Genomic DNA, 26,230 nt, shown 5'->3' on the forward strand with positions numbered 1-26,230 from the left:
GCCAGGCCAGGTCCTCCCTGGACTGGAAACAAGCATCCTGGGACATGTTTCGGGGTTCACCTCTCATCAGCCAGGCTAGCTTGACGCCAGGTGCATGGAGAGCACAGGACCCATGTCTGGGCATACCCGTCCCAGTCGGAGCGACAAATACAAAAAGAACAATTGATGGACAGAATACTGCACATTGTCAAGCATTCATCCCAGTACAGAGATCTGGGTCTAAATCCATCGTTGTTTTGCTCCCCATGCTCTTCCAGTTCAGATCCAGCCACCCGCAAATCTGTCTTGAACTTGTTCCCCATGGGAACAATCCAGACCGAACTGCCAGACCAGGTCTTCCGTGGACTGGAAACAAGCATCATAGGACCGGTTTCGGGACACCACCTCTCATCAGCTAGGCAGCTTGACTCCAGTGGCACGGAGAGCACGGGACCTACGTTTGGCCATACCCGTCCCACTCTGGTTGACAAATGCAAAAAGAGCAATTGATGGAAAGAATGCTGCACAATGTCAAACATTCACCCCAGTACAGAGATATGGTTCTAAATCCATTGTTTTTGTGCTCCCCATGCGTTTCGAGTTCAGATCCAGCCATATGCAAATCTCTGTCTTGACCCCTTTCCCCATGGGAACAGTCCAGCCCGAACTGCCAGGCCAGGTCCCAACTGGACTGGAAACAAGCATCCAGGGACCGGTTTCGGATCATCACCCCTCATCAGCTAGGGAGCTTGACTCATGTCCGTCCATACCCATCCCACTCGGGCAACAAATGCAAAAAGAACAAATGATGGACAGAATGCTGCACAATGTCAAACATACACCCCAGTACAGAGATCTGGGCCTAAATCTATCGTGTTTTTGCTCCCCATGCCTTTCCAGTTCAAACCCAGCCATATGCAAATCAGTCTTGACCCTGTTCCCCATGGGAACAGTCCAGCCTGAACTACCAGACCAGGTCCTTTCTGGACTGTAAATAAGCATCCTGTGACCTGTTTCTGGGCATCACCCCTCATCAGCTAGGCTGAGGCTCCACCATCTAAAATAAAGCAATTTGCCCCCACTCAGGCTGGGCTCACAAGTTCTGTGGAGCAGAATGGAATCCCACTATGCAGGAAGACTGGTCACAAAATCAGGATGTAATGCTCCCATCTGCCTGGCAACAGCCTTCACTTCCTATTCAAATGCCCAGACTCCATTGCCAATCTGCACAGGCCTAATCACTCACATAAATTACTTTCTTATAGCAGGTGATAAATGCCTGCATTACACTGTATGGCATTGGAAATTCAATTTAGAAACCCAACCAGTAAATCCAGGCCCACACAGTTAGTTTACACTCCATGGGGATTTAACTTGTAACAGCAATGAAAATTCTGGCCACTCAGAATTTGCTTTGTTCGCCCTAAGTTGGCAGGGTATGCCCAGACATGGGTCCCTTGCTCACTTTGTCACTGGATTCAAGCTAGCCTGGCTGATGAGGGGTGTTACCCCAAAACCGGGCCCAGGATGCTTGTTTCTGGTCCAGGGAAGACATGGCTGGGCAGTTCGGGCTGGACTGGACTGTTCCTATGAGGCACAGGGTCAAGACTGATTTGCATATAGCTGTGTCTGAAGTGGAGTGGCAAAGTGAGCTAAAGAACAATGATGGATTCAACCCAGATCTGTAACTGGGGGTGAGAGTTTGAAAAGTTTCAACACTCCCTCCATCAACTCCTTGTGTTTGCTCAGAATTTCAGCACATAATTTCTTCTTCTTAGTATCGCAGCCAACATAGGATGAGGGAACGGCTATGTTGACAGCCATTTTGTTACCATCTACGTGACCCAATTTTTGTTCTCCTATTCTGCAATACCATTGTTCATAGAAAAGCCCTGTATAATGTAAACAGGGAACAATTCCCCATACATTTGCCATCATGAAAATATGATGCAAATATGCAAGTAGAGTAAATTGCTCTCCCAAAGTTGTGTTTGTCTTAGTGGAGTTAGATCAGAATGAAAATGGTATTGATATTGACAAGTAGAAGATACATTTGCCACGGGGAATAAAATCGTGAAGCTTTGAAACTTGCACCAACTGTTAAAATCCAGAACTTCACAAACGTCTGCTTTGGGCAATAAAATAAGTGCACACCCTATGTGGCAAAACTGATGAAATAATATCTTGTCCTTTTTAGCAATAATGAGAAAGGATCGTTGTCAAGGAATGAAGGCAAGTAACCGTTGCAATGACAGAGCGGTACATGATCTTCACTCCATAGGTACCTCTCCACTGTCAACTCATCCAATGCTGATGAGGCTGTCCTGCTTTGGATTACTAGCGATTGAAGGTGAAAAAACAGTATCTTTTGGTAGGAACAAGGGTCTTCGCACTGCTATGGAAGTTGTGCTCTCTGTCCTGTTCTTTTTGTTTCTGAGCTTCTCTCTGCATCTTCCTTCAGTGAGCTCCACACCTTAGAATATATAGATAGAATAGGAGTCTGGTCAATATTCCCCAACTTTAACCAGATTGTATTGATAGAGTGTTCAACAATAGCCGGTTGAGATTACAGTAGTTCTATAGAGTGTGGTTATGCCTCTGGCCATCTGCTTTGCATCTCTCTTTATTTCTGCACTATTTACATTTGCTCACTTTCTCCTACTTTCTTGAACTTCACATATCACCTCTACAACTGATCATTTCCTCTTGTGCAATCATCTCGCTCTCTGAGTAATGCTCATCTTCTCTTATTTTTGCATTGTTCTTGTTCCACTCAGGGACCCTGATATTCCAGCCGAGGCCTCGCTATTGTATGAAATAACCCTTCTAAGCATCCAGGACCGACCGAGCCTTGACGCCCTGACAGCTGCAGACTGCATCAGCCTTGGAAACCAGAAGCGCGAATGTGGCAATTTCCACTTTGAGCGTGAGGAGTACAGGAGTGCCATGCGGTCCTACAACCGGGCTCTCAGCATTCTGGAGTCACCCGAGACAGGTACGGAGTGGGTCTCCCACCTTTAACAAAGCATTCTTTACAGAAGACCACTACACAACTGTACTTCTACTATTACATCTCATACAAACCTACACAGAGATGTCAAGAGAAGTGTAAAGATGTTGTATGTAAATGAGAGCCTAATGCCAAATAACTTTTCAATAGACTGACTGGGGGGGGGGGGGTTGGGAGCACACTGCCTCACATCCCAGCACAGTTTGCCCCTTTGCATGATGGGAAATGCGGTACACAATCAACGCTTACTTCAAAATTAGCAGTAGTTTTTCACCAACGTTCGTGCATATAGTACTGCATATCTCTAGACACTTAGGTGATTCTGGGTTACGTCCTTCATCAACAGAGAGCAGCAAAATTTCATCTGAGATTGCTCCCAAAAACTGCACAGATCACAGTATCATTCACATGCACACAGGTGTGTCTCCAAAATTTGTCAGCTTTCTTGTCCAAGGGAGCCTTTTAAACAGAAGGGTAGGTTTGGAGCACACTGCCTTACATCCCAGCACATTTTGTCCCTTGAAACTGGTACAGAGTGGGTCACCCACGATTAACAAACCATTCTTTGCATAATGCCACTATACAACTGCACCTCTACTACTACATCTCAAACAAACCGACACAGAGAAATGCCAAGGGAAGTGCAAAGATGCTTTATGCAAATGAGAGCCTAATGTCAAATAACCTCCCAAGAAGCATTTGTACTTTGCACCACCACTTGTGCATGTTTCAATCAATCAGTCAGGATTTATAAAGCGCAGCTAAGCACCCGATAGGGTATCCAGGGCTTGCAGGTACCGTAAGCTCATTCGAACAGCCAGGTCTTGAGGGTCATTCGGAATTTCGGAAGTGAGGGGATTGTCCGGAGGTGCATGTGGAGGCTGTTCCATGTCTTTGCTGCGATGTGGGAGAAGGAGTGTCCTCCACCTCTGCTTCGGTAGATGCGTGGAGCATGGACTAGGGGAGGGGAGGAGGAGCGTAGTCTTCTCGATGGTTTTTGACCAACTCTCTCTGTTTAACTCTTGCTATCTCTTGTGCACCTACATTGTTCACTCTACATGGTTCGGTTTAGCAGTGTCCCTATTCCCAGACAACTCATACCCTTTGTTGTAATGAGAGAATCAGAAGACCCTTATGAGTACCCCTTTACTTCATATGGGGTCAATATCAGCTGTTACTGGCCCTACCAGGACTAGATGATCTGACGGTGTACTGCGGGGCCACAGATTTTCACCAGAATGCTTTGCCTGCTAAATCCAGGTGTGTAGCTATTCATAGTGCTGCAGGTGCATTGGCAGTAGATCCAAGGGTTGTGAGAGGGCCAGTTCATCAGAATTAGAGCTTCTTTTACTACCGAAACAGGGGATAGGAAGGCCTGGGTGTTATATATGAAATATTTCATGAACACAGGGATACGTACTTCAGCCTTTCTCATTTGTGTTTCTCGTGCCACTTCTACAAGTCAAGAGCCATTACACCATTCTTATCAGTCGTGGCAATGAGAGTGGTGGGTAAACAGTTCTTCTGAGCAGTTCAGCTCGTTCACTGACACTGCACTAGGAAAGGAAAGACAGTCCCCTGGTTTACACCCCGGTCTCTGCACAGAGCTTGGTGTGCACGCGTTGTATCTTTAAATGTGAACATAGTGCAATAATGTCATTTTTAATATATTGAAAACAGGGGTTTCCTGCCTAGACAAATTGAATTACAATATTGGATAATGATGAATAAATCTGCAATCGGTTTCATGCAAGGGATCATGGCTTAGCAGCTAAGTCTAAACGTTTCCAATGGTGGTGGTGGGGGTGGGAGGGGCGTCATCGGAGGTAGCGCTAGATTTGAAGGTTTATTTATTTTTTAGTTATTTATTTACATTCAGCAAATGTAACATTGCGGTCAGAAATGTACCTGGCACATGACATACCTAACAGAATTACCATGACAAAATAGTGTCTGGGGATAATTAGCAAAGACCACATGTAGCAGCAGTAGGCCCCTAGGGGACGCTGCAACTGTGTCGGACTACACATGTATCTAGCGCCCAGAAAGCCTATTTTATTCAGATACACTACGTACAGATATGCTGTTCAGTATTTGTTTCTCTTAGTGCAATAGATGCTCTTTCAGTGCGGTTTTCAGGTTCCAGCTTGAGCCGGGGGCCGAAGGACAGATGAATGGCGTTCCGATGAAATGTGCACCCGGCACACCAGGTAAAAGTCACAAAACCTGGAGCAGGCACCTGCTGTTTAGGTGTAGTCAGAAGGTTCTGATTAGCAATTCAAAGGTCGTGCGGTGGTGCGTAACTTGATATCCTGCAGCACGATTGCAGAGGGCCAGACTGCATACCTATTAATACACTGACATCCAGTTCCTGATCCGCTTCTGCCTCCGTTCCTGTTCGCACCATCTGTGGCTGTTTTTTGCCGCTGCTGCCCCTGCGGCCCCTTCCCCCTGCCAGTTTCCCGCTCCTGCCTTTGAGCTGCACTTCCCTCCCCTTTCCCTATTTAATGGTGGTTGCTGCGCAGCTACGTGCAGAGTGCATGCCACTGGCAAGCCGAAGGCGCACTAAAGGCAAGCCCGTCTGCACCCGTCCGCGACCCAACCGCGACCAGTGCCAGAGACCCTGGTTCCCCAGCCACCCACCGCTACGACTCTGCTGCCCTCCTCACAGTCAACCCCGGAAGGAACAACAACTGCTAGCTGTCCATGATGAACACCACCCACGGCCAGTTCTACTGCCTCCACTGCCGCCGAAACTTCACCACCCTCCGCACCGCCAGAGCCGCTGCCCCCATGTCATACGCCAACACAACCGAAGCCTTGTAGTGCATCCTCCTCAACGTGCGCTCCCTGCACAGACATGTCGTAGAGATCTGGAACCTCCTCGACACCCTCTCGCCAGATGTTGCCTTCTTCACGGAAACCTGGACTGATGCCTCTTCCAGCCCAGACTTAGCCACCACCATTCCCGACGGCTACAAGATACAGAGGAAGGACCGCCCCAACCACCCAGGAGGAGGACTCCCCGTCGCACACAAGAACTCCCTCTGACTCTCCACTTCCACCATGAGCGACTCCTCCGCCATCACCAAACACCTTCATATCCAGATTCAGACCAGCCCCAGAAACACTCCTCACTGCACCCTCGCCTACAGACCCCGCGACCCCCGCATTCATTCACCACTACTATTGCCGACCTCGTTGCACCCCACGCCATCACCTCCATCGACTACATACTCAGGTTCATTACCAGGGGTCCTCCATTTCGTTATACCCTGACTTTACTTTGATCGTCCAACAAGCTTGTTGTAAATACACTGAGGTCAAGCCCTCAGGGAGGATACAGACCACATTGTGGTCGGTGGGGTTTGAATCTGTGTATCAGCCTGGTGCTAGACTCCACATCAACTGGTCCGATTTCAAAGCCACGCGTTATACAGGTTTTGTGCGACGTGTGCGTCTCACTCACTTAGAGATGCATGACGTCACTAACATGCTGATTCTCCTGGCCACACCTTTTATTCCACACCTCACGTCACTTAGTTGCGTCTTGACTATTGATTTCTTTTGCTTCCTGTGCTCCCTTGGTTGGAAAAGATGTAATGTCTACAACGCATGTTGTCGGACCACGCTCTGGTTTTTATGACCCTGTGCATCCCATTCCTGGGCTGAGCGACAAGACTATAGTGTTTTCCTAATTTGGCCCCCTGGATCCGGTATTTCATGATGAACTGCGTACTGCCAACATAGACTACTTCGAATTAAACCAGGGGTTGGTAGCTACCCAGGCCTCTCTTTGGGAGGCCTTTAAAGCGTACATCTGAAGAATAGCTAAACAATGCAGCATATTGCATGACATTCGCTGCTCCTTGGAGCATTTGGAGTCTACCCTTCGATGCCCAGATACCACCTCCTCAGGGACTTTCGAAGCAGAACAGCTGCACCACTGAACAGTGGCTACGGAGGAGTTTCGAGAGCTTCTTGACTGCGAGATTTGTTTTTTCAGGAAATTTGCAAGGGCCCACTGTTACGGTGAGGGGGAACTCATGGGGCGTACATTGGCTTGACCTCTCCAACCGCAGTGAGGGAGTGAATTTATTCCGGAGCTTATATTTGAAGACAACACTTGGACCTCTGATAACAGCACTGTCTTGGAAAAATTGCTGCATTACTACAATCAGCTTTACACCTCTTGCTGTACTGGGGAGGGAGCTGAGTTGAGGAATTACCTATTGGAGGTGGCCATGGTTCGGCTGTCCTCCCCCTGGCAGCAATTCCTCAGTGAACCTATTACAGTTGAGGTAATTATGCCTGCCATAGACTCTGTGGATGGGTCTAAGGCCCCTGGCTCAGATGGATTCTTCTACAAAGCATATAAGCATCTCATAGCTCCTCGCCTGTTGGAGCTTTATACTGAATCTCTTGAAATTGGTATACTCCTCACTAAGCTGTGCAAGGTGATTATAGTTCTTTTGCCTAAACCTGGCAAAGACCCATTGTGATGCCAATCGTATAGGCCATTGTCTTTATTAAACTTCAATAATAAAATCCTTGCAAAGGTGCTGGCAACTCTTCTTCTGGAAACTACAATTTCCCCTTTCCAATCGGCCTTTATTCCTCATCGGTCCATCCCTATAAATTTGTGTACACTCTTTTTGGTGTTAAACAGGATTTCTCCGAGAATCCCTGCAGCTGTGGCCTTCCTTGATGCGAAAATGCCTTTGACTCTCTCGATTGGCCCTTCTTATATGCTACTCTCCAAAAACGTAGTCTCCTGCGTGGGTTCACATCTTTATTACAGCTTCTATATTCTCAGCCAACTGCCTGCATTCATACTAATGGTTCTCTGATGATCACATTTATGCTGGTGAGGGGCACACGGCAAGGATTCCCACACACTCCAATCTTATTTATCACAGCAATGGACCCATTAATTCGTCATCTGCAGAAAAAACACCTCTGGCGGGGGTTACTGTTTGTCACTGGCCTGCTGTCAGTATCACTTTACGCTGATGATATATTGCTTTTTCTCAGTCACCCAGTAGCAAACTGGTCCCCAATTGTACAGGAGATCCAAAGATTTGGTCTTTTCCCGGGACTTCGAATCAACTGGTGCAAATCCGAAATGTTCCCACTGTCACATGCCACTCAGCCCTTTCAGAGTGACTTTCCTCTACAGTGGCGGGAAGACACAGTTAAATAACTCAGTATTCATGTTGACATTGACAAAGAGCAAATCCTTCACCTGAATTGCAGCCCTGCCATCAGTAAACTACTTTCACAAGTTGAGCGTTAGATTAAATTACCAATGGCAGGACGTATTGGCATTATTAAAATGGTTTCCCTACCTACATTTCATTATTTGTTTTAAAATATACCCATCTTCCTCATTTAGGCTTTCTTTGCCACACTGAGGGGTTTCTTGCTGCGGCTCATTTGGGCCGGTTGCAGACTGCGGGTGAGATGCTTTGCATTGGGTCTTTCTTATGAATGGGGCAGTTTTGGTGTGCTCCATTTCGAAATGTATTATTTAATAGCACAATGCCAGTATGCGTACCATTGGGACCACAAAGATGCCAGCCTTACATATGATCGTCTCGACTGGGACATGACTAGCGCTACACCCCTTAATGTTCGTTTACCCATTGGCCTCCCTCTAGACCCTTAGGATTTACAGCAGCTTTCCACCACATGTTGGGCCTGTTGCTGGTAATTGCATAGGTTGGGGAAGGAGCACTTGTACTCCTCTGCCCTACCACTTGCTGACAATCGATGGCTCCCCCCGGTGACGGAGGCCACCCTGAAACTTCCACTCAACCGATATGCTCTTTGTACTGCTGGTGATCTGTTTCCAGGCAGCCACGCTAGCTCCTGGTCCGAGGACGGCTGCTTCGCTGACGCCATGCTCCTCAACAGGTTTTTATTACACCACATTCAAAGTGCCTTAGGGGCCCAAATCCCCACATACCCTATTGCTCCTGATGACTTTACTCCCCTCACAATCCTCTTTAATAATCGTTTTGGGGAGCACTTGGTCTCTAGGCTTTATTGCGCCTGCCTTGAATTGCTTCCTACTACGGATGAACGATTGCGATAGGCATGGCGGGAAGACCTTCAGCACCCTTTACTGGACGACCTCTGGTCCTATAGTTGTTTACAGACTAAACTGATTTCCCCCAACCACAAGCACAAACTGTGTTATTCCCTGTGTGCAGAGCGTCACTCTGTTCTGACCCCAGTCTGTCCCATATGCAATTGATTTGTGTCTTCTAGATATGATGCAAGGCAATAGCAGAAGTTCTATTACACTAGATGTGCATAGTCTTTTTATGCTTATTGTTGACTGTACATCCTAAGCCTTTCTGTGTAAACTGGAATGTTCTCCCTTTTGAGCTCTTAGTCTTCTAGTGCTGTCACAGTACCACTGGGCTGAGGGACAGTAGTGTGAACTGACTGACCCTCACAATTCTTGTATTCATCTTGTGAGCCCATTTTCCTGATGAAATAATGTCATACACTTTGTAGGGCCAAATAAAATAAAGATCAGCTCCAGATTACTGTTTCCTTTGTCTTGAGTTGGCTTCCACAACAGTACATCAATTTGGTGATGACTACTCTAAGGTACTATTAAATCATGACTTTCGGGCTACCAAGACATAGACAATATTTTGGGGTGCAACTGAATTCTGTCTCCATACCGGCATTACATTGAATTTTGGGATGTACGTCCAACTTTTCATCTGTTTGGAATGTTGACACCAATCGTAACTTAAAGGCATCTTCACACACTACGTCCTCGTTTGTCTAGCAAGCGGAACTGAATGTATGCGCATTCATCATCCTTAGTGTTGTCACATTAATGTGACCATCATCATGCATCGCACTCATCAACGCTACGCGAGCACTATTATTGCGGAGACAATCTTCTGCTCAATGATGCAGTTCTGCTATGTCCTCCCAGATTTTTCCTTTGCGTAGCATCTGTTGTATTCTGTATTAGGTAGTTCTATGCATGCGCTATGTTTACTTTTGTACAATGTTCTGTATTCTCATAGAGTGTTGATGTAAGAATGCAGAACAGTCACCCATTGAGTGGGAGCCGTCTTTCTTGCAGACGTATTGCTGTGCTGCAGAAATAAACATCTAAAACTTCTATATGGATTAGCATTCTTTTATGGCTGATTCTGGATCGCAAATTACTATAATTGCATATGTTACATATGGTTGTGAGTTTTCAGATAGGGTGCTATTTAATACAAATACCAATCCAAAGGCATTTGGAGAACAGGATATTACCAGTTCTGGGTATTTGTATTACTTGGAGGTTGTGAAATAATGACCAAAGTGTAAGTTGCAGAGAAAGGCAGAGACATTTTTGGATGGTGTGATTTGGACTGTCTCTGTGTAATCTTGAAACCAATCAGCAAGTATCAGATAGTACTTGGTGAAATGGTTGTTCTGCATGTTGATGAGTAAAATACAGAGGAATGTATTGAAAACACGTTTCTGATTCGAAAATTGGGTTTGTGAAATGATTCGAGCCCATTAAGGAAAATGCCATTCCTGTAAAACATACCTTCAGCCAAATACCATTGAGTTACAGAGAAGGCTTAACACACATTTTAGACGATTTGTGTGCTGATGGTACTATACTGTCAGCTGATTCACCAGAGTGGGTGTCAGCTGTGGTAATTGCATAGAAAAAAATCAGCAGCAGTTTGTGTGTAGATTTAAGATGCCCCAATAAAACTATTGTTGTGGATTGCCATCTTCTGCCATGTATTCATTAAATGCTGGCTGTCATTGGAGGATGATTTTATTTTCTCTGATTTATATGAAATCAGCCCATCATCTGGTGGCTTTGTCTGTTGAGTTCATAGACTTGACCACCTTTGTAACACAGTTTAGTGCCTTTAAATATTCCTTTCCTCTGGACTGAAATCAGCGCCCAGTGCATTCCACAAACTGAAGAATGTTTTATTTAAAAGCATAAAAAGAGTACAGGAGTGTGTTGGATCTTTCCATACTGCTCTGTATTCCTGTTAAATATCCATGTTGAAGTACGGTGCATAAGTTAATTTCTTTCCTAACCAGGGTGAACCACCATTCTTTAAACCATGTTTTTTCATCCACACAATTTTACTCTCATTTGCTATATGGTACTCAATTTACTGACCTCAGAAGTACGGAAAGCTGAGTTTACCTTCATTTAATTCCCATTTGTGACCTTTAGATCACCACATATGGAAGCAATGAGTATTTAATTAACTGAGCCATGCTGCTGCCCTTCAAGTGTGAAGTGAAAATAATTTTATCCTCAGCTTTCCAACTGCATCGGTTTACTTTCACTGAGCGAAACTGTAAAAGCATACTTTTGATGACAGCTTAATACTCATTAATGCCAGGGCTGTGTGTAATTGCTTTATCAGCTGATGTATAAAGCCCCATAGTTCTTTTTTAAAAAACTTTCCATAACTTTACAAATGTTGTAAAGATCAAAGCCTGCAAAGTTTAAAAACACAAACAGCAGATTTAGTGTCCTTTCATGGCACAGCAGAGGCAAGCTGATCTCCAAACGGCAGCAGATGGACTGTTGTCTTCAGCATCTGCCACCCATCATAGCCTCCACACCTGCAAATACTTGGCACTTTGTTTGTTTTCACCCCAGCACAAATTTGGCCATCACAGCCCGCACCCCAGCACATAATCGGTCATCTTGCACGAGCTCTGTGAGCATCCTTTCCTCTCAGCAGCATCTGTCCCCATGTATCAGTCTTGCCCTGTACCTCCACGGGTCAAGCCGCAGGAAGTCGCTCCCTTCATGAGTAGGATATCTTGAGGCCGGAAATCAGCAGAGTGCTGGGCCAGTTATACTCTGGCTTGGTCGAAGCCTCCCAAATACATAAGCAAAGCTAAACCTTCATATACCCCTAATGTTTGCTCCACACAGTCCCTCTCTGTTGGGTAATCTCACTCTCCTTCTATCTCTTTCTCCCCCCCTCTTTTCCTCTTTCTCGCTCTCTGTCTCTCTCTCATTCCAGCTGTATCTCTTTATATCCCTCTTTTTGTTTTAATAATTTGAATGGAATGATATTCTCCATACCAGGCAAACACACGTTTTTGTGAGTTCGGGAAACTTTTTAATCAGTACCTGGTTCTGAGAAATAGCATGGAAATATTATTGCTGCAGAAATGAAACTATTTTACATTCTAATATGCTTTACATTCTGCATAATGATTCCTGCAAGGTAGAGTTAAGGCAGTAGTGGGAATGCTTTGTGTTGTGTATCTGCATGGTATTTACATCTGCATTGTTTCATTTTACAGCATCTCTGAGCCCGGAAGAAAAACAGGAGCTTTGCGACCATCGAATAAAATGTATGAATAATTTAGCCGCTACCCAGCTGAAGTTACATCTTTTTGAGCAGGTACTCGTGTCCTGCAATGCTGTACTGGAGCTGGACATGGACAACGTCAAAGCGCTTTACAGGAAAGGAAAGGTATATACCTGGAATTGTGCCATAGACCATGCTGATGTAGATTAGATTAGCTACATTGTTTAACTGAAGGATTTTCTGTTATATCCTAAATAGATTTCAATATCTTCACTTTATGTGATTTAGACAATGTTACATTCCTGTCTCCTCCCAGAGTTGAAGGATGTTAGCACCTAGGAGGTGTCACACACTCCAGTATGTTGCCAAGGTACATTTCTGGTGCAAGGGTGTCTGCATGCAGCATAAAGTGTGCCTGCACAGGGAGAGAGTAGAACAGAGAGTCTCTGTATGGCAACAAGGGCCAATGTAAACCAGGCATGTTCATTCGAATTGTCATCAGAGTGTCTAGAGTGCCTCTTTTCTCAAGAACATTGTAAATGAATGACGGGAAAAGGTACACTCTAGAGCACACATTTTCAAATATATTGGTTAAAAACCAGATTTTACTGGCAGCTGTGAAGATGGACAATTACGTCAGACTCCGAGTCTGCCACAGCACCCAGGTGCGCTATTTCTCCATAGCAGTAAATAATTAATGTGCAAATGAAAATATTGTCCTGCTGACATAAAACACTGAGCAGACAAATATAGATATACTACAGGCATATCAGTGCTTGTCCGTTACCTCAGGGGAAAGAATGACAATCAAAACCCCACTGTTACGAGAAACACCACCAGTTTTAAACACTGTTCAAAGAAAACTGCCAGTGTTCCTGGGCTGCTTCATAATCCATCAAAATGTCTGTGCCAGAAAACACATGGCATTAGAAGTGATGCTACAATTTCTGCCTGATTGCTCCTTTTTCCAGGGCATACCTGACACATATGAGTGTTGTTCAAATATTGCAGGATGCTAACAAATATATTTAAGGGTTCTGAAGTAATGCCCACAAAGGGTTCCATTTAAATGTGCAAGAGTATTGCTGCATGCTCCAGCCGGCCCAGTGTGGTCGCTGATGCTCTAGGAGGCCATGGCTCCTCTCTGTCCCTTGTGCTTTCTGATTGTGCGGAGGGCGAGTGTCGGTGTGTAAGAGGCCAGGGCTGTGGCTCAGAACGCTAGGACATTTATACATTATTTTTCATGTTCCGACTACTGATTTTACCGATCCATTAACCCACGTGTAAGACATATATTGCAATTATAGTTTCCAGAAGTGCTGAATGTATGTAAAACATACATTGCCTCAAGGGTTCTATTATACCCTGTTAGTAAAGCAAGCATTTCCATGACAGTTTTCACGGGTTTATTTGAGCTAAAACTTACATTTCTTCCACATATTCAATTATGCACATATTTATAAACCAAACTGGCATGTGAGCTTCCACATTGCCCTTTATGTAAAGCACACATTGCTCGTAGACCTTACCATTAGTTGGCAAACGAGTGCTCTGCATGTTTCTACATTGAAATGGGCAGGTCATTGCACAGGGGGCATTATGTAAACTGGTTACATGTTTCCCTCTATGTAAATCACACAGGATCCTGCTAATTGTCCCACAAACTCCCTGCATCCAACAGCCAAAAAGTCATTGACTCAAGCAGTATTCCGGAAGAAAGCCAGGCAGGCTTCAGGCAAACTGGGGCGTGGAGTTCATCCTGCTAGCAATATTAGTCAATGTCAGGAGGGGCTGAATGTTGTTGGTGTCACTGTCTTGGTGCTTCCTCTCCTATATATGATATTTCATGCCTTCAACCCCACCATTCTTTTGAACCATCCTCAAGAAATTGGCTTGGTTGGGTCAGGTCTTGTCCTTTGCAGCAGGAACCATAGAGTTTCCATTCAGGGAGGAGCAGGAAACAGATCGGGTAGAGTTTTATTGTACACAGAGAGCCCCCAGCACACAGCTTGAGCAGTAGGAGCCTCAATGGAAATAACGTTGCTTGAAGAAACATTCCAATGAGGATTCCATGGGGGATTCTAAAGTGAACGAGACAGGAGGGAACAGCGGGCACAGCAGCACGAGACAGAACAATTACAGAACACATGAGAAACATTCGGATACATTCAAGGTACCTCCACAGAAGGAGTGAGACACAGGCAGGGAACAGAGGCTGACATTAGATATTGAATACAACAAATCTCCTCCCTGAAATATGATGCAAAAAAATTAGCCTACAAGAGCTATGTATCACTGAGTGAGAGACAAGAGAAAAAGCTACCAAAAACAATATTAACAAATATACTTCATAAGCATAGTCTGGGGGATATCTTGATCGCACAGACCTAGGTCTGCTTCTAAGATAGCAACAAGAACATTGTGAATTACTTGAATCTAATGAAAGATCACCTTGTGATCGAGGCTCAGCAGCTTTTTAAACACACGCTTCTAGCGTCAGATACACTACGGTACTCGCTAACATCATAATAACCACCACCATTGCCATCGGTAAACTCTAATTCCCTGCTGCTCTTTTCAAAGTTCATTTCCACAATCCTGGTTAGATTGCATTAATTACCATCATCCAACCTGATTTAAAGATCCTCCCACATGTATTACTTTGTGAACAGGAGATTATTTGGAGAAACATTTGATATTTTATCTGCGTTTTTTAATCTTCACCAAATTGCCCTACCAGATGATAACCTCTTTAATATTCCTTTTAGCATCATGCTAGGACTTAATTTTCATTTGTTTAGTTGTAACATTTCCGTGTCAAGTCATGCACACTGCGATCTGCAGGTATCCTGCTGAACAGTGTTAACCAGGGTGAAAATAATTCAGTGTGGTATGCGATTGTTTAACATGGCAAAATGTGAGTCCCCTTACCTGGAATAAGAGGTTCTGTGGTATGCCCAAATCCGCTCCTGTAAAGACTGTTGTGTAGAAACATTCATTTTAATAGCCTTTTGTACAGCTTCTACAGGGTTTCTATTAAGTCTTTCAGCAATAAGATTGCAAGATGGATAAAAAGAGCACATTTGGTTCTTTGCTTGTAAAAACATATGAATGCTCTCTGATAAACATTGCACAGCTTTAGCAGTACTAAAGGCAAAATGGAAAACCTCTGAAAAACAATCCCTTCCTCTGCAGTGGGTTCCTTCATCACTTTCCGTTCAACCCACTTTGAAAATTGGTGAACTACCACAACTATATATTTGTAGTTAGCGAGAATGTAACCGGAATTAAAAAATCTAAATCCAGAAGTTGCCATTGTCCATCTGGAAATTGCATAGAAGTCAGAGGTGCATGATGAGGTTTTAAACATTTCTCTAAATTGAAGCAGTCCAACCATGTCTTAGTCAAAATTACTAACTGCAACATCCATATACGGCCACCAGTAATTTTATCTGATTAACTTTTTAGTGCCAGTTTCTCCAAGATAGTCCATGTGGTCAGGTTTGATAATTTTCATTCTGATTTCTTCTAGAGGAACAATTTTGTTTTTTCTAGAAAAATATTTTGCTCAGGAGATAATTCATCCTTTGCTTTATATAATAAATCTGAAGTTGATAGGATAAGACAGCTTGACTTGCCCAACTTGAATTAATAAATAGTTTTAACGTCCTCTTAAACCTTGTCCTTATGCATGTCTTGTAGCCACTCCTTTTCACTAATGATACTGTCTACCACATGAACAACATCAAAAATATATCATGCAACAAATTCCTCATCATGTTATGTTATTTTATGTTATGTTAACAATTTCGTAAAGCGCCTGGTTACTCTATACCAGGGGTACTCACAAACTTTCTCTTGGGGGCCAAATTTACAGTGTGGTTTGTGGCCGAGGGCCGCACCTTGTGGGTGGGGTCATTGGGGAGGGGGCGGGGCTAGAGCAACAAAAACAACTGTGACCATGAGGTGGAACACAGCTCCTTGCAGCGGACGTCTTCGTCCACTGAGCCACCGGACCCGGCATACACATATCTCTCTCTCTCTCCCTCTCTCTATCTCCCTCCCTCCCTCCTCCATCTCCCTCCCTCCTCCGTCTCACTCCGTCCTCCTCAGTCTCCCTCCCTCTCCCTCCGTCTCCCTCCCTCTCCCTCCTTCTCCCTCCCTCTCCCTCCGTCTCCCTCCCTCCTCCATCTCCATCCCTCCTCCATCTCCCTCCCTCCTCCGTCTCCCTCCCTCTCTCCTTCTATCCATCTCTCTCCCTCTCTGTCTCTCTCCGTATCCCCCTCTCTGTCTCCCTCTCTCTCTCTCCCTCCCTCTCTGTCTCCCTCCCCCTCTCTCCCTCTCCATCCTTCTCTCCCTCTCCCTCCCTCTCTCCCTCTCCTTCCCTCTCCGTCTCTCTCCGTCTCCCTCCGTCCTCCGTCTCCCTCTGTCCTCCGTCTCCCTCCCTCTCCCTCCGTCCTCCGTCTCCCTCCCTCCTCCGTCTCCCTCCCTCCTCCGTCTCCCTCCCTCTCTCTGTCTCTCTCCCTCCCTATCTGTCTCTCTCCCTCCCTCTCTGTCTCTCTCCCTCCCTCTCCGTCTCCCTCCCTCTCCGTCTCCCTCTGTCTCCCCCTCTCTGTCTCCCCCTCTGTCTCCCTCCCCCCTCTGTCTCCCTCCCCCCTCTGTCTCCCTCCCTCTTTCTCCCCCTCTCTCTCTCCCTCTCTCCCTCTCCCTCCCTCTCCGTCTCCCTCTGTCTCCCCCTCTCTATCTCCCCTCTCTGTCTCCCCCTCTGTCTCCCTCCCTGTCTCCCTCCCTCTCTCTTTCCCTCTCTCCCCCTCTCTCTCTCTCCCTCTCCGTCTCCCTCCCTCTCTGTCTCCCTCCCTCTCCCCATCTCCCTCCCTCCCCGTCTCCCTCCCTCTCCCCGTCTCCCTCTCTCTCCCCGTCTCCCTCTCTCTCTCCATCTCCCTCTCTCTCTGTCGCCCTCCCTCTCCGTCTCCCTCTCCGTCTCCCTCTCCGTCTGTCTCTTTGCCTCTCTGTCTGTCTCTGTCTCTATCTGTTTGTCCCTGTCTCTGCCTATCTGTCTCTGTCTGTCCCTGTCTCTGTTAGTCTCTATCTCTATCTGTCTCTGTCTGTTTCTGTCTCTCCCCACTGCCCTCTGTCACCCTGTGTCCCCTTACCCGACTCTCAGACCCTGCTGTTCTCTCGTCATTCTTTGTCACCTCCCCCCGCCCCTTTGCTTGTGTGGCAGCTGAGGCAGCTTCCCTTCCAGGGCACACACACAGCCCCACCCGAGTACTTCACAGGTCTTTAAGAGACCATTTGCATGATAACAAGGCTTTGTTGTATTTCACCTCTTAGCGCCCCAGCAGCTCCACTCGGACTATCACTTGAATCCACGGGCCCCCACAGAGCAGAGTCGCTGACACTGTTAAAAAACCACCAGTACGATGTCTGCAAGGTCCGCAGAGCAGGGGTACTATGAGTACCCCTGCTCTATACAGACTGTCCCCGGACTAGCATTCCTGCTCTAAGATGGTCAAAAACGTAGAGCTCACCAAATTTAAGTTTGTCTGGAAAACCAAGTTTTACGTTTTAAACAAAAGACCATTTCCAAATGTTCCTGCCTCAAATCGGCTGGGAGGGTGTATTATCACCAAAACATTGAACGAGCAGCCTCCCATCTGTGCTGTTTCTGGGAATCACAATGAGTGCTGCTCCTGTGGACCTGAGACATCTGCTAGGATGATACAACTTAATCAAGGGATGTAAATATCGGGGACCTTTTGGGTTCAGGATCTTGTGGTAAAAGCATAGAGCTTTGAAGGAAATCCTTTTCCTGATTGGGAGCCAATGCAGTTTGACATGCACTGAGCCCATCGATGAGTGTCTGGGAATATATAGTAGCATCCTAGCTGAAGCATTTTGTACTCTTTGAAACTTTTGTAGGTTGCTTTGTGTGGCTCCCAGATACAACACTTTGCAATAGTCCAGACAGGAGATCAAGAAGTCTTGGATTACTGTCTTCCTAGCCATCTCAGGAACAACCCAGGATCTTGTGTAGAACTTTTAAAATACCAAAGCAGACCCCAGCAAGGTAGGCTTTCTGGTTATCAAAAGAATGTGTATTGTCATACCAGACTCCGAGGTTCTTAACTTTTTGTTTAGGGGTTGGAAACGGTCCCAAAGCATCAGGCCACCATGCAGTAGACCGGAACGAGGGTTGTTTCTCTACAGCCAGGAACTCCGTTTTTTTGGCATTCTGCTTAAGGCCGCTGTGGTCCATCCATTCTGCTAACCCAAGGAGATATGATCTAAAATTGTCCTCTGGCTTGCCTTTGTCTTGCGTTAAAGTGATAATCAGCTGTGAGTCACTGGTATGTGACTCAATTTTGACACCACAACGCTCGATCACATCAGTGAGGTGGTGCATATATAGATTTAACATGGTTGGGCTGAGGGCAGAAACTTGATGTACCCTCTGCAGCAGCGAGAAGAACACAGATGCACATGGTCTTTGGGTCACTTGGAAGGGGGAGCCCTGTAGAAAGCTGGACAGCCATCTCAGAACTAGATCTCCGAAACCGTACCACCAGACCCGGTCTACGAGCAGGCCATGGGATATGGTGTCGAAGGCTGCGCTAACAACTAGCATTATCAGTGCATCAAAGTGTTATCGCAATGTACCAGATGTGCAAAGTATTTCTGTGTTGCAAATGTACTGATCTAGAGTGTATGGCTAGAAAAATGCTTTTTGCAATGTACTGAACCCGTTCTGTGATTCAGTAACAAGCTACCAAATCCAAAAATGGGTTTGGAAGGGCATAACGCATCGCTATTTGAAAGGGACTTGTTTAGGGCATCCCTTACAAATAGAAATTCTTTATGGTATATATATCAATGGTTTGTGATCAAATTACAGTTGTGAAAGATTGAAATTTTACCAAATCCAACATGGGGTAGAACACCATTTGCAAAATTAATGTTAATAAATTGTCTGTTAGGGATTAGGCAGTGGTGCGGGAAAGATCATTGTCTGCTCCCTATTAAACTTTTAAAAAGTTTACAACTTTTCGTTTTAAATGCAATTGTGTTTCCTTTAAGAAAACAGGTAACCTTTAACAAAGATATATATTTAAAAAGCGATAACAGATATGGTGATCTGCTGACCCCAGACGGCCATCTTCTCTGTGATTGCCACCAATCGTAGTGAGTTGCATGAATATTGATGAGATAGGTTGGATGTGACTCACTACGAGTCAGAAATTTGTAAACATACCTTTTTATATATAGGTTAGTTTCAATATTCCATGGTGATCGCATGGTCACAGTTTGCAACCAGTATTTTGTGACCAGCATTTTATACATCTTGCCCAAAATTCAATTACTGGAAAATGTGACAAAAATATGCTATGCATTTGAATTTACTGTTACATGTGGGACTGTAAATTTGAATTAAATTAACTTAGATAACATTCTTACAAGCCTTGAGGATGCATTCCCTGTACTGTTTCAGGTAAGAAAATAAACTAAGGATTTTTGATCAGGTTGCAACAAAATTGGTAGTCCCATCGATCCATTTTCAAATGCTTTACCCATGCATAACTAAGGGCTTTCTATGGAACAGTATCTTTATTCAGAAGGTGACTATTGCTCTGGAGGCAAAAGAAATGGTAGTCGTTCTAGATTTAAGATTTTGAGTGAGAATTGCCCTAATCCCTCCATTACTGGTATCAACACTAACTGTGCATTCAAAAGGAATTAAGGCAGGTGCTTCATTGATTTTGGATTTCAAAACCTATTAATCTCTGGACATTTTGTTTTTTCAATCAAACTTGGCATTCTTTTTCATGAGCATTCTTATTGCACTGGTAAACAATGAAAATCCTTCAATAAACCTCGAATAATACTTGCATAACCTGAGAAATGACCCCAGTTGATCTTTGATACTTGGAAGTGGTAAATCCTTAATATCCTTGATCAATAATGCCATAGGGCTGATACCATCATCTGATATATAATTACGTAAATACCCTAGTTCCATAAGTAAAAATGTATAATTTTCAATCTGTAGAGTCATACCAATATCCTGAGTTGCTCTAGCGCATTGTGTGCCCTTTTGTTACGTTCTTCTAAGGTTTAAGTGCACACCAAAATATCATCTTCAATATTTCTGAACATGATGACCCTTAAACATTAAAACATTGAAACATAGTGGCCGAAAGCCATGCTTAAAAAATAATAAGGGCCATCAGAAGCAAAATGATGACAATTGTGTGACAGTTGTTTTTTATGGTATGCTGTCCTAAGATCCAATTTCTTCAAATATAAAGTTTTGCATATCTGCAAACATTTCTCTAATTTTGGGAGGTGGTGGCAATCCACCAATATGTGCTTATTTAAATGACCTGAGGTTACCACACAATCTTAACTTTCCCCTTTTTATTAGAAATATGGGGGAAACGCAGTGAGACTCGACTGTTTTTATGATCTCATCCTTCCACATTTTAGTATGCATATCATACAATTCCTTTCTTACACTGAGTAGCACATCCCTAATATTTGGTGTCATTGGCACTGTTTTTTTCATTAAGTTTGATCTGGTGGGAAAAGAATTGACAGAGTCTAAATCCTTTGTAAACACACTTTTGTGACCATCTTAATTTTAAAAAAAATGCTAGAATTGTATCCAAACGCAGAAATGCGTGGGATGGGACAATTGTATCCTGGTCTTAATGTCATTTTAAGAGTAACTTGGTGTTGGAACTCTAGTAAATGTTGTCCTTTTTTGGCAATATAAACTTCCCCTTGATTTTTTGGTCTTTAAATTTTATGGACGAAATGAAAAACCTGATCACTCAATGGTATTACATCCAGAAGAGTAGGTGTTAAAATCTAGTTCTTTTAAATGTACATTCTTCCACTTGAAGTAAAAAAAGTATCAGAACTAATAACAAAAGGTGAACCAGAATCAGCTGAACTTCCGGGGCAACACCACCAAGTTTGATTTCACTATCTGGTGGAATGTACAGTTGCTAGTGCCCAAAGGACTCTCCTGATGGTTCTAATCTTGACATACACCCACTTACAAGTGGCGCCATCGAAAATCCTCCAGGCCCGGAAGAGGTCAAATGGACCTTTACCACCGTGCTCAGAAATAAAGCTCCCTGTGAAATAAAGTCATGAATACATTATATTCTTTTATAATTTACGATGAGCCAATGACAGGAGGTTTAGATAGTTTTAAAGGCTTTGTTTTATCTTTAAGGTTTGAATCTCAAATATCTGTCTTCAGTTTAGTGGTTTACAGAACTAATACTGGGGTCTGTGCGACTCCTGTAGCCGGCTTACTTGCCATCGTCTCCCTGAACTTTTCAGGTAAGACTACAACTCGCTGCATCTCACCCCATAACTGAGTTTTTTGGTTTTCTTTGCCGTGAGTGATTTATTCCTGAATCTCTAATTCCTTTAGATCACCGGCACCTTTATGGCAGCAACATGACATTTTTTGTCCACATGGAGTTGGTGAGTATCGTCAATCCGATACCGCCTTTTAAGTTAAGTTCCCAGAGATTTTTTAGCAGGAACGTGCCTGATATATATGAATTCATTTCATTTTAGGCTGTCCCTTCCTTTATTTTCCTGTCCTGAATAAGACCCGCCATGACGCTTTCATAAATCACGCATTCATCAGGGTCTAAACGTCAACGTTCTTTTTGGTCCAGTTTCATCAGGTCTTCTGGTTACATAGTACCAAGAAACTTTGCAATCTACCAGAGACACTTGATTCCTCTCGATACTGGCCGACTGCATAACATTTTATTTTCAACCCCCCCATGGTTTGTATAATTTGTAAATACATGTTCTTGTCTCACTCATGTATTAATGACACTTATTTCACCTATGACACTGAGCACTTTTCCACTTTATTCATTGTCACTCCAATTTTTTATTGATTTGCTGACAGCCTCCTTAAAAAGTGCACAAAATACCTCTTGTTTAAAAACTATTCTTCTCAGCACAGAAGTAAATACGTAATACTCTGCTAAAGTTGTTTGTCTTTTATGTTCCAGCTCCATTCTCTTGAGTAATGTTGTTACTTATTGAATTGTATGGTTCATGATTTAATTCATGATTCCTTGAAGCGATTGTGCCTACCTGACAGAACCAACTGTGGCTTTTTGTGTACTTGCCGTCGTGGTGAGGCTGAACTTGTGGATTTGTCTCAATTGAGCACAACCAAATAGCCCCCAAAAAACACTATAAATGCATTTAATATCTGAAGGATTCATATCTTGACTTGTGTATGTTGGCTTTTTATCGTGTTGGTCTTGCTGTACCTAGAACAGGAACCTACTACTCTATCAAATTGTAGCTCCAAGTTATCAGCCACCATGGCTGTGGCTGGTGGGGTGGGACACCATTCCGCCAGATGTCATTGACCAAGTTGGGCGGGTGAATCCCAAAGAGCAAGATTTCTCTTTTGCTGGCATTGCATCGTAGGCAGCTATTTTGCATCCATTGAAACACTGCCGACATGCATGCCTTAAAATTGCTCAATGCATTCGGGGTGTTTTTATCTAAGGTAAAGAGCAATTGCGTATAATCAGCATGATAAACTGTTTGTATGCCGTATGATTCTACCAGGTTCGCCAGGGGGGTCATATACACATTGACTAATGTAGGGCTTAATGCAGATCCTTGGTGAACCCCGAAGCCCATACGTTTTGGTTCAGAGAACAACGAAGCCTAGAGGTTTAGGTTCAGTGGTAAATGGAGTCATCCATACAGACTGAGATCTCCCGTGTCAAAATGGAGCAGAACCAGGCCAATGCAATGCTGCATACACCTCTGTCACTGAGACGCTGTAGAAGAGTGGTGCGCTGGACCGTAACGAAAGCTGCAGATAGATCAAGGAGAATCAGGGACACCTGCTTCCCCCAATCCACTCTAGCTTAATGGTATCTGCCACCCCCAACAGAGTAGTCTCTGTGCTATAGTGCGGGCGAGAGCTGACAGAGAGGGATGTAGCAACTTATTCTGCTCTAAGTAAGCGAAAAATTGCTGATTAACCAGCTTCCCTAGTATCTTGGCAAAGGCGGCAGCAGAGTACTGGTCAAAAGTAAGAAAGGATGGTTTTACTTGCTGATGCATTTTTAGGAGTAGAATTAGTTTGGCTTGTTTCCGACCGCTGAGGACAAACTGCAAAATGGAATTCTATTTATTTTTAATTTTTATTTATTTTATTGCAAGCACATCTTGCCTTTCACTTTTAGGTGTTGCCATGTTTTCTTTTTTCTACTTTTACTCTTTCAATATATATTGCTTATGTTTCTTGAGTTTATGAGTGTATTTTCATTGTCGATGGGTAAATCGATGAAAACAAAAACGAGTCTGTGGGTGAATGAAAGGATGAACGAATGCAAGGATGCGTAACAGAGTGATGATGACTTATTGAGTGCCTAAAATCACAAGGAACTGCAGACATATTGACATTCCAAATTCATGTTTCAAGTTCTGAAGGACATAGACTGTGTCTGTGAGCCAGTGGCAATAAGGAAGTAAAGGCCAGCAACCTTTCAAGACGTTAATGCACAATCTGCATAACAGGTTTTACATTTAGTAATGCCAATACATGTCCCATGGAGGTTCAGCATAACCTGATGGGTGTGGCATTGTAACTTGCATCCCGTTCTTCTCCTTCCTGGATGAAGTTCCTAATTTATGCTTGTACATAGTCGTTTCGGTTGCTGTTGCTTATTTTGGTAATCTAATCATTACCTTGTGGTGTTGTTAGGCTGGAACGAAACTACAATCCTTCGCCACATTCTGTTTATGGTCTCGATAAACCACAGAAGTCTCTCCTATTTCCGCTCCCCAAGATGATAGGAAAAACACAAAAAGCACCACAGTTCTGATACTCCTTTGTGAAAGATGAACTTGGCAGAACTCAGTTTGAACAGAGTCTTTCGGTGACAGTGTTGACTTGATCATGTCCATCAGTATTCTCCTCAGTTGCACCTTGTCTTTCTGCACCGTGGTGCCCGGCTACATTCATGGTGATATTAGCAGGTTTACCTCCTTTCCAGTCCCTCATTCCGAAAGCATTTGCCATTCCATTGCACAGTGATAGACACAGGGGGCCCGATTCACAGAACTAACTTAAGACAAAATCCTAAACTTACTACCATTTTGGTATTCACAGAAGGGACTTACTCATTTTGGTATTCACAGAAGGCACTTACTCATTGCGGTATTCACAGAAGTTAGGAGTCCTAACTTTAGGACTCCTAAATGCCTTCTGTGAATACCGAAAGTCTTAAAGTTAGGATTTGTCTCAGTTTAGGAGTAGTAAAGTTAGGACTCCTAACTTTAGGATTCCTAAACTGAGAAAAATCCTAACTTTTAGACTTTCGGTATTCATAGAAGGCATTTAGGAGTCCTAAAGTTAAGAGTCCTAACTTTACTACTCCTAAACTGAGAAAAATCCTAACTTTAAGACTTTCGGTATTCACAGTAGGCATTTAGGAGTCCTAAAGTTAGGACTCCTAACTTCTGTGAATACCGAAATGAGTAAGTGCCTTCTATGAATACCAAAATAGTAGTAGGATTAGGATTTTGTCTTGAGTTAGTTCTGTGAATCGGGCCCAGGGAGTGCTTAATTTGAGCCGGTGAGCCCACCGGAACTCATTCTAGGGACCGGCACTTATTTTTTCTCACCACACTTTGACCCAGAAGAAAAGGGAGAAAATCTCTAAAGGGTGAGAGAAGGAGGAAGAGAAAGACGGAAAAATAGTGACAAAGGGAGAAAGTTGAAATGACAAAGAACACGCAGAAATGGTACAGAGGAGCAGGGAGTGTCTCATGATGGGTTATAGGTGCAAGACTACGCAACCTTGGAGTACGGCACCACAATGTTCCGCATCGCCGGTGGCAGCTTTCTAGCAAATGTTTGGCCACCGGGACATACTATTTTACGCAACATTCTTCTAGCCGTCTTGACTATTGCACCTTCATGGGGAAATGCTCTCTCTGGTTCTTTCACAGATGGAATCAGATTTTTTAATCTTCTCTGTGCCAGCTTGCTGTGTGGGTATTATCATATAACACAGGCACAGTGAGTGTTGCAATGGTAAGACTGCGATGCTCTAACGTAATGATATCCAGGGTCAATGGCGGAGTGGGCGTGGATGGTGTCTCATGCACACTTTCTTCTACCACCGGCCCCTCAGCTGCATACCCTGGTGACGCAGCAGTCTCGTCAGATTCAACCACGGTTTTGGGTGTGGCCAGAACCAAACCCAAATGGTGGCAATGTCTGTGAAAAGTCTCTTCCATAATTGTCTCAGTGGGGATAGTATCTTTGATGTGAGTCTCTTTATAGGCTAAGGGGCAGATTCACAAGTCCCTTGCGCCACTTTTGCGTCATTTTTAACATGGGAAAAATTACGCAAAAGTGGCGCAAGGCGCTTGTAAATCTGTCCCTAAATGCCTCTTATACATCTGTTTGTCCTTCCCACAACCTTTACACCGTTTTCGGTGTAAGATACCCGGATTCCGCAATGTGGCACAAAATTTGAAAGACAGGATACCATTTGCTAAATCCTTAATCTTTCAGTTAAAAATGTCTGCCAGGTACCGAACAGTGAACCTTGTGCAGGTGGCATTTAGGGTTGCCACCAAAATCTTTGGTCATCTTGCCTCCCAGTTATCTGAGGCTCACTTTCAGTTATTTATTCAAACAGACACCCCGCGTGAACAGGCTCCCTTTTGAAGACACAGGACAAATCCATTGCTGTGCTCTTAATTGCTAACTATGGGTGGCTATCTTCATCGACTCAGTTGTGACGCCTAATCAATCCGTTACTTTAGTTTACTAAAGTGCACTCACTTCTGGGAAAGTCACGAATGAGGACCAGGGATGTTCATATGT

General features: G+C 44.1%; 1 protein-coding gene across 1 annotated transcript in view; it reads left to right on the forward strand.

Annotated features, from left to right (window-relative positions):
* LOC146860461 (peptidyl-prolyl cis-trans isomerase FKBP8-like) overlaps positions 1-26,230 on the forward strand; it is a 262,434-nt gene that overhangs the window by 82,479 nt on the left and 153,725 nt on the right. The window contains exons 4-5 of the mRNA XM_085644351.1: positions 2,757-2,974; positions 12,317-12,489. Of these exons, the coding sequence (XP_085500477.1) occupies positions 2,757-2,974; positions 12,317-12,489 (391 nt within the window). The remainder of the gene's footprint in view (positions 1-2,756; positions 2,975-12,316; positions 12,490-26,230) is intronic.

This window comes from Triturus cristatus, chromosome 3_1 (assembly GCF_964204655.1).
Source record: "Triturus cristatus chromosome 3_1, aTriCri1.1, whole genome shotgun sequence".
In the NCBI taxonomy this organism is placed as follows: domain Eukaryota; kingdom Metazoa; phylum Chordata; class Amphibia; order Caudata; family Salamandridae; genus Triturus; species Triturus cristatus.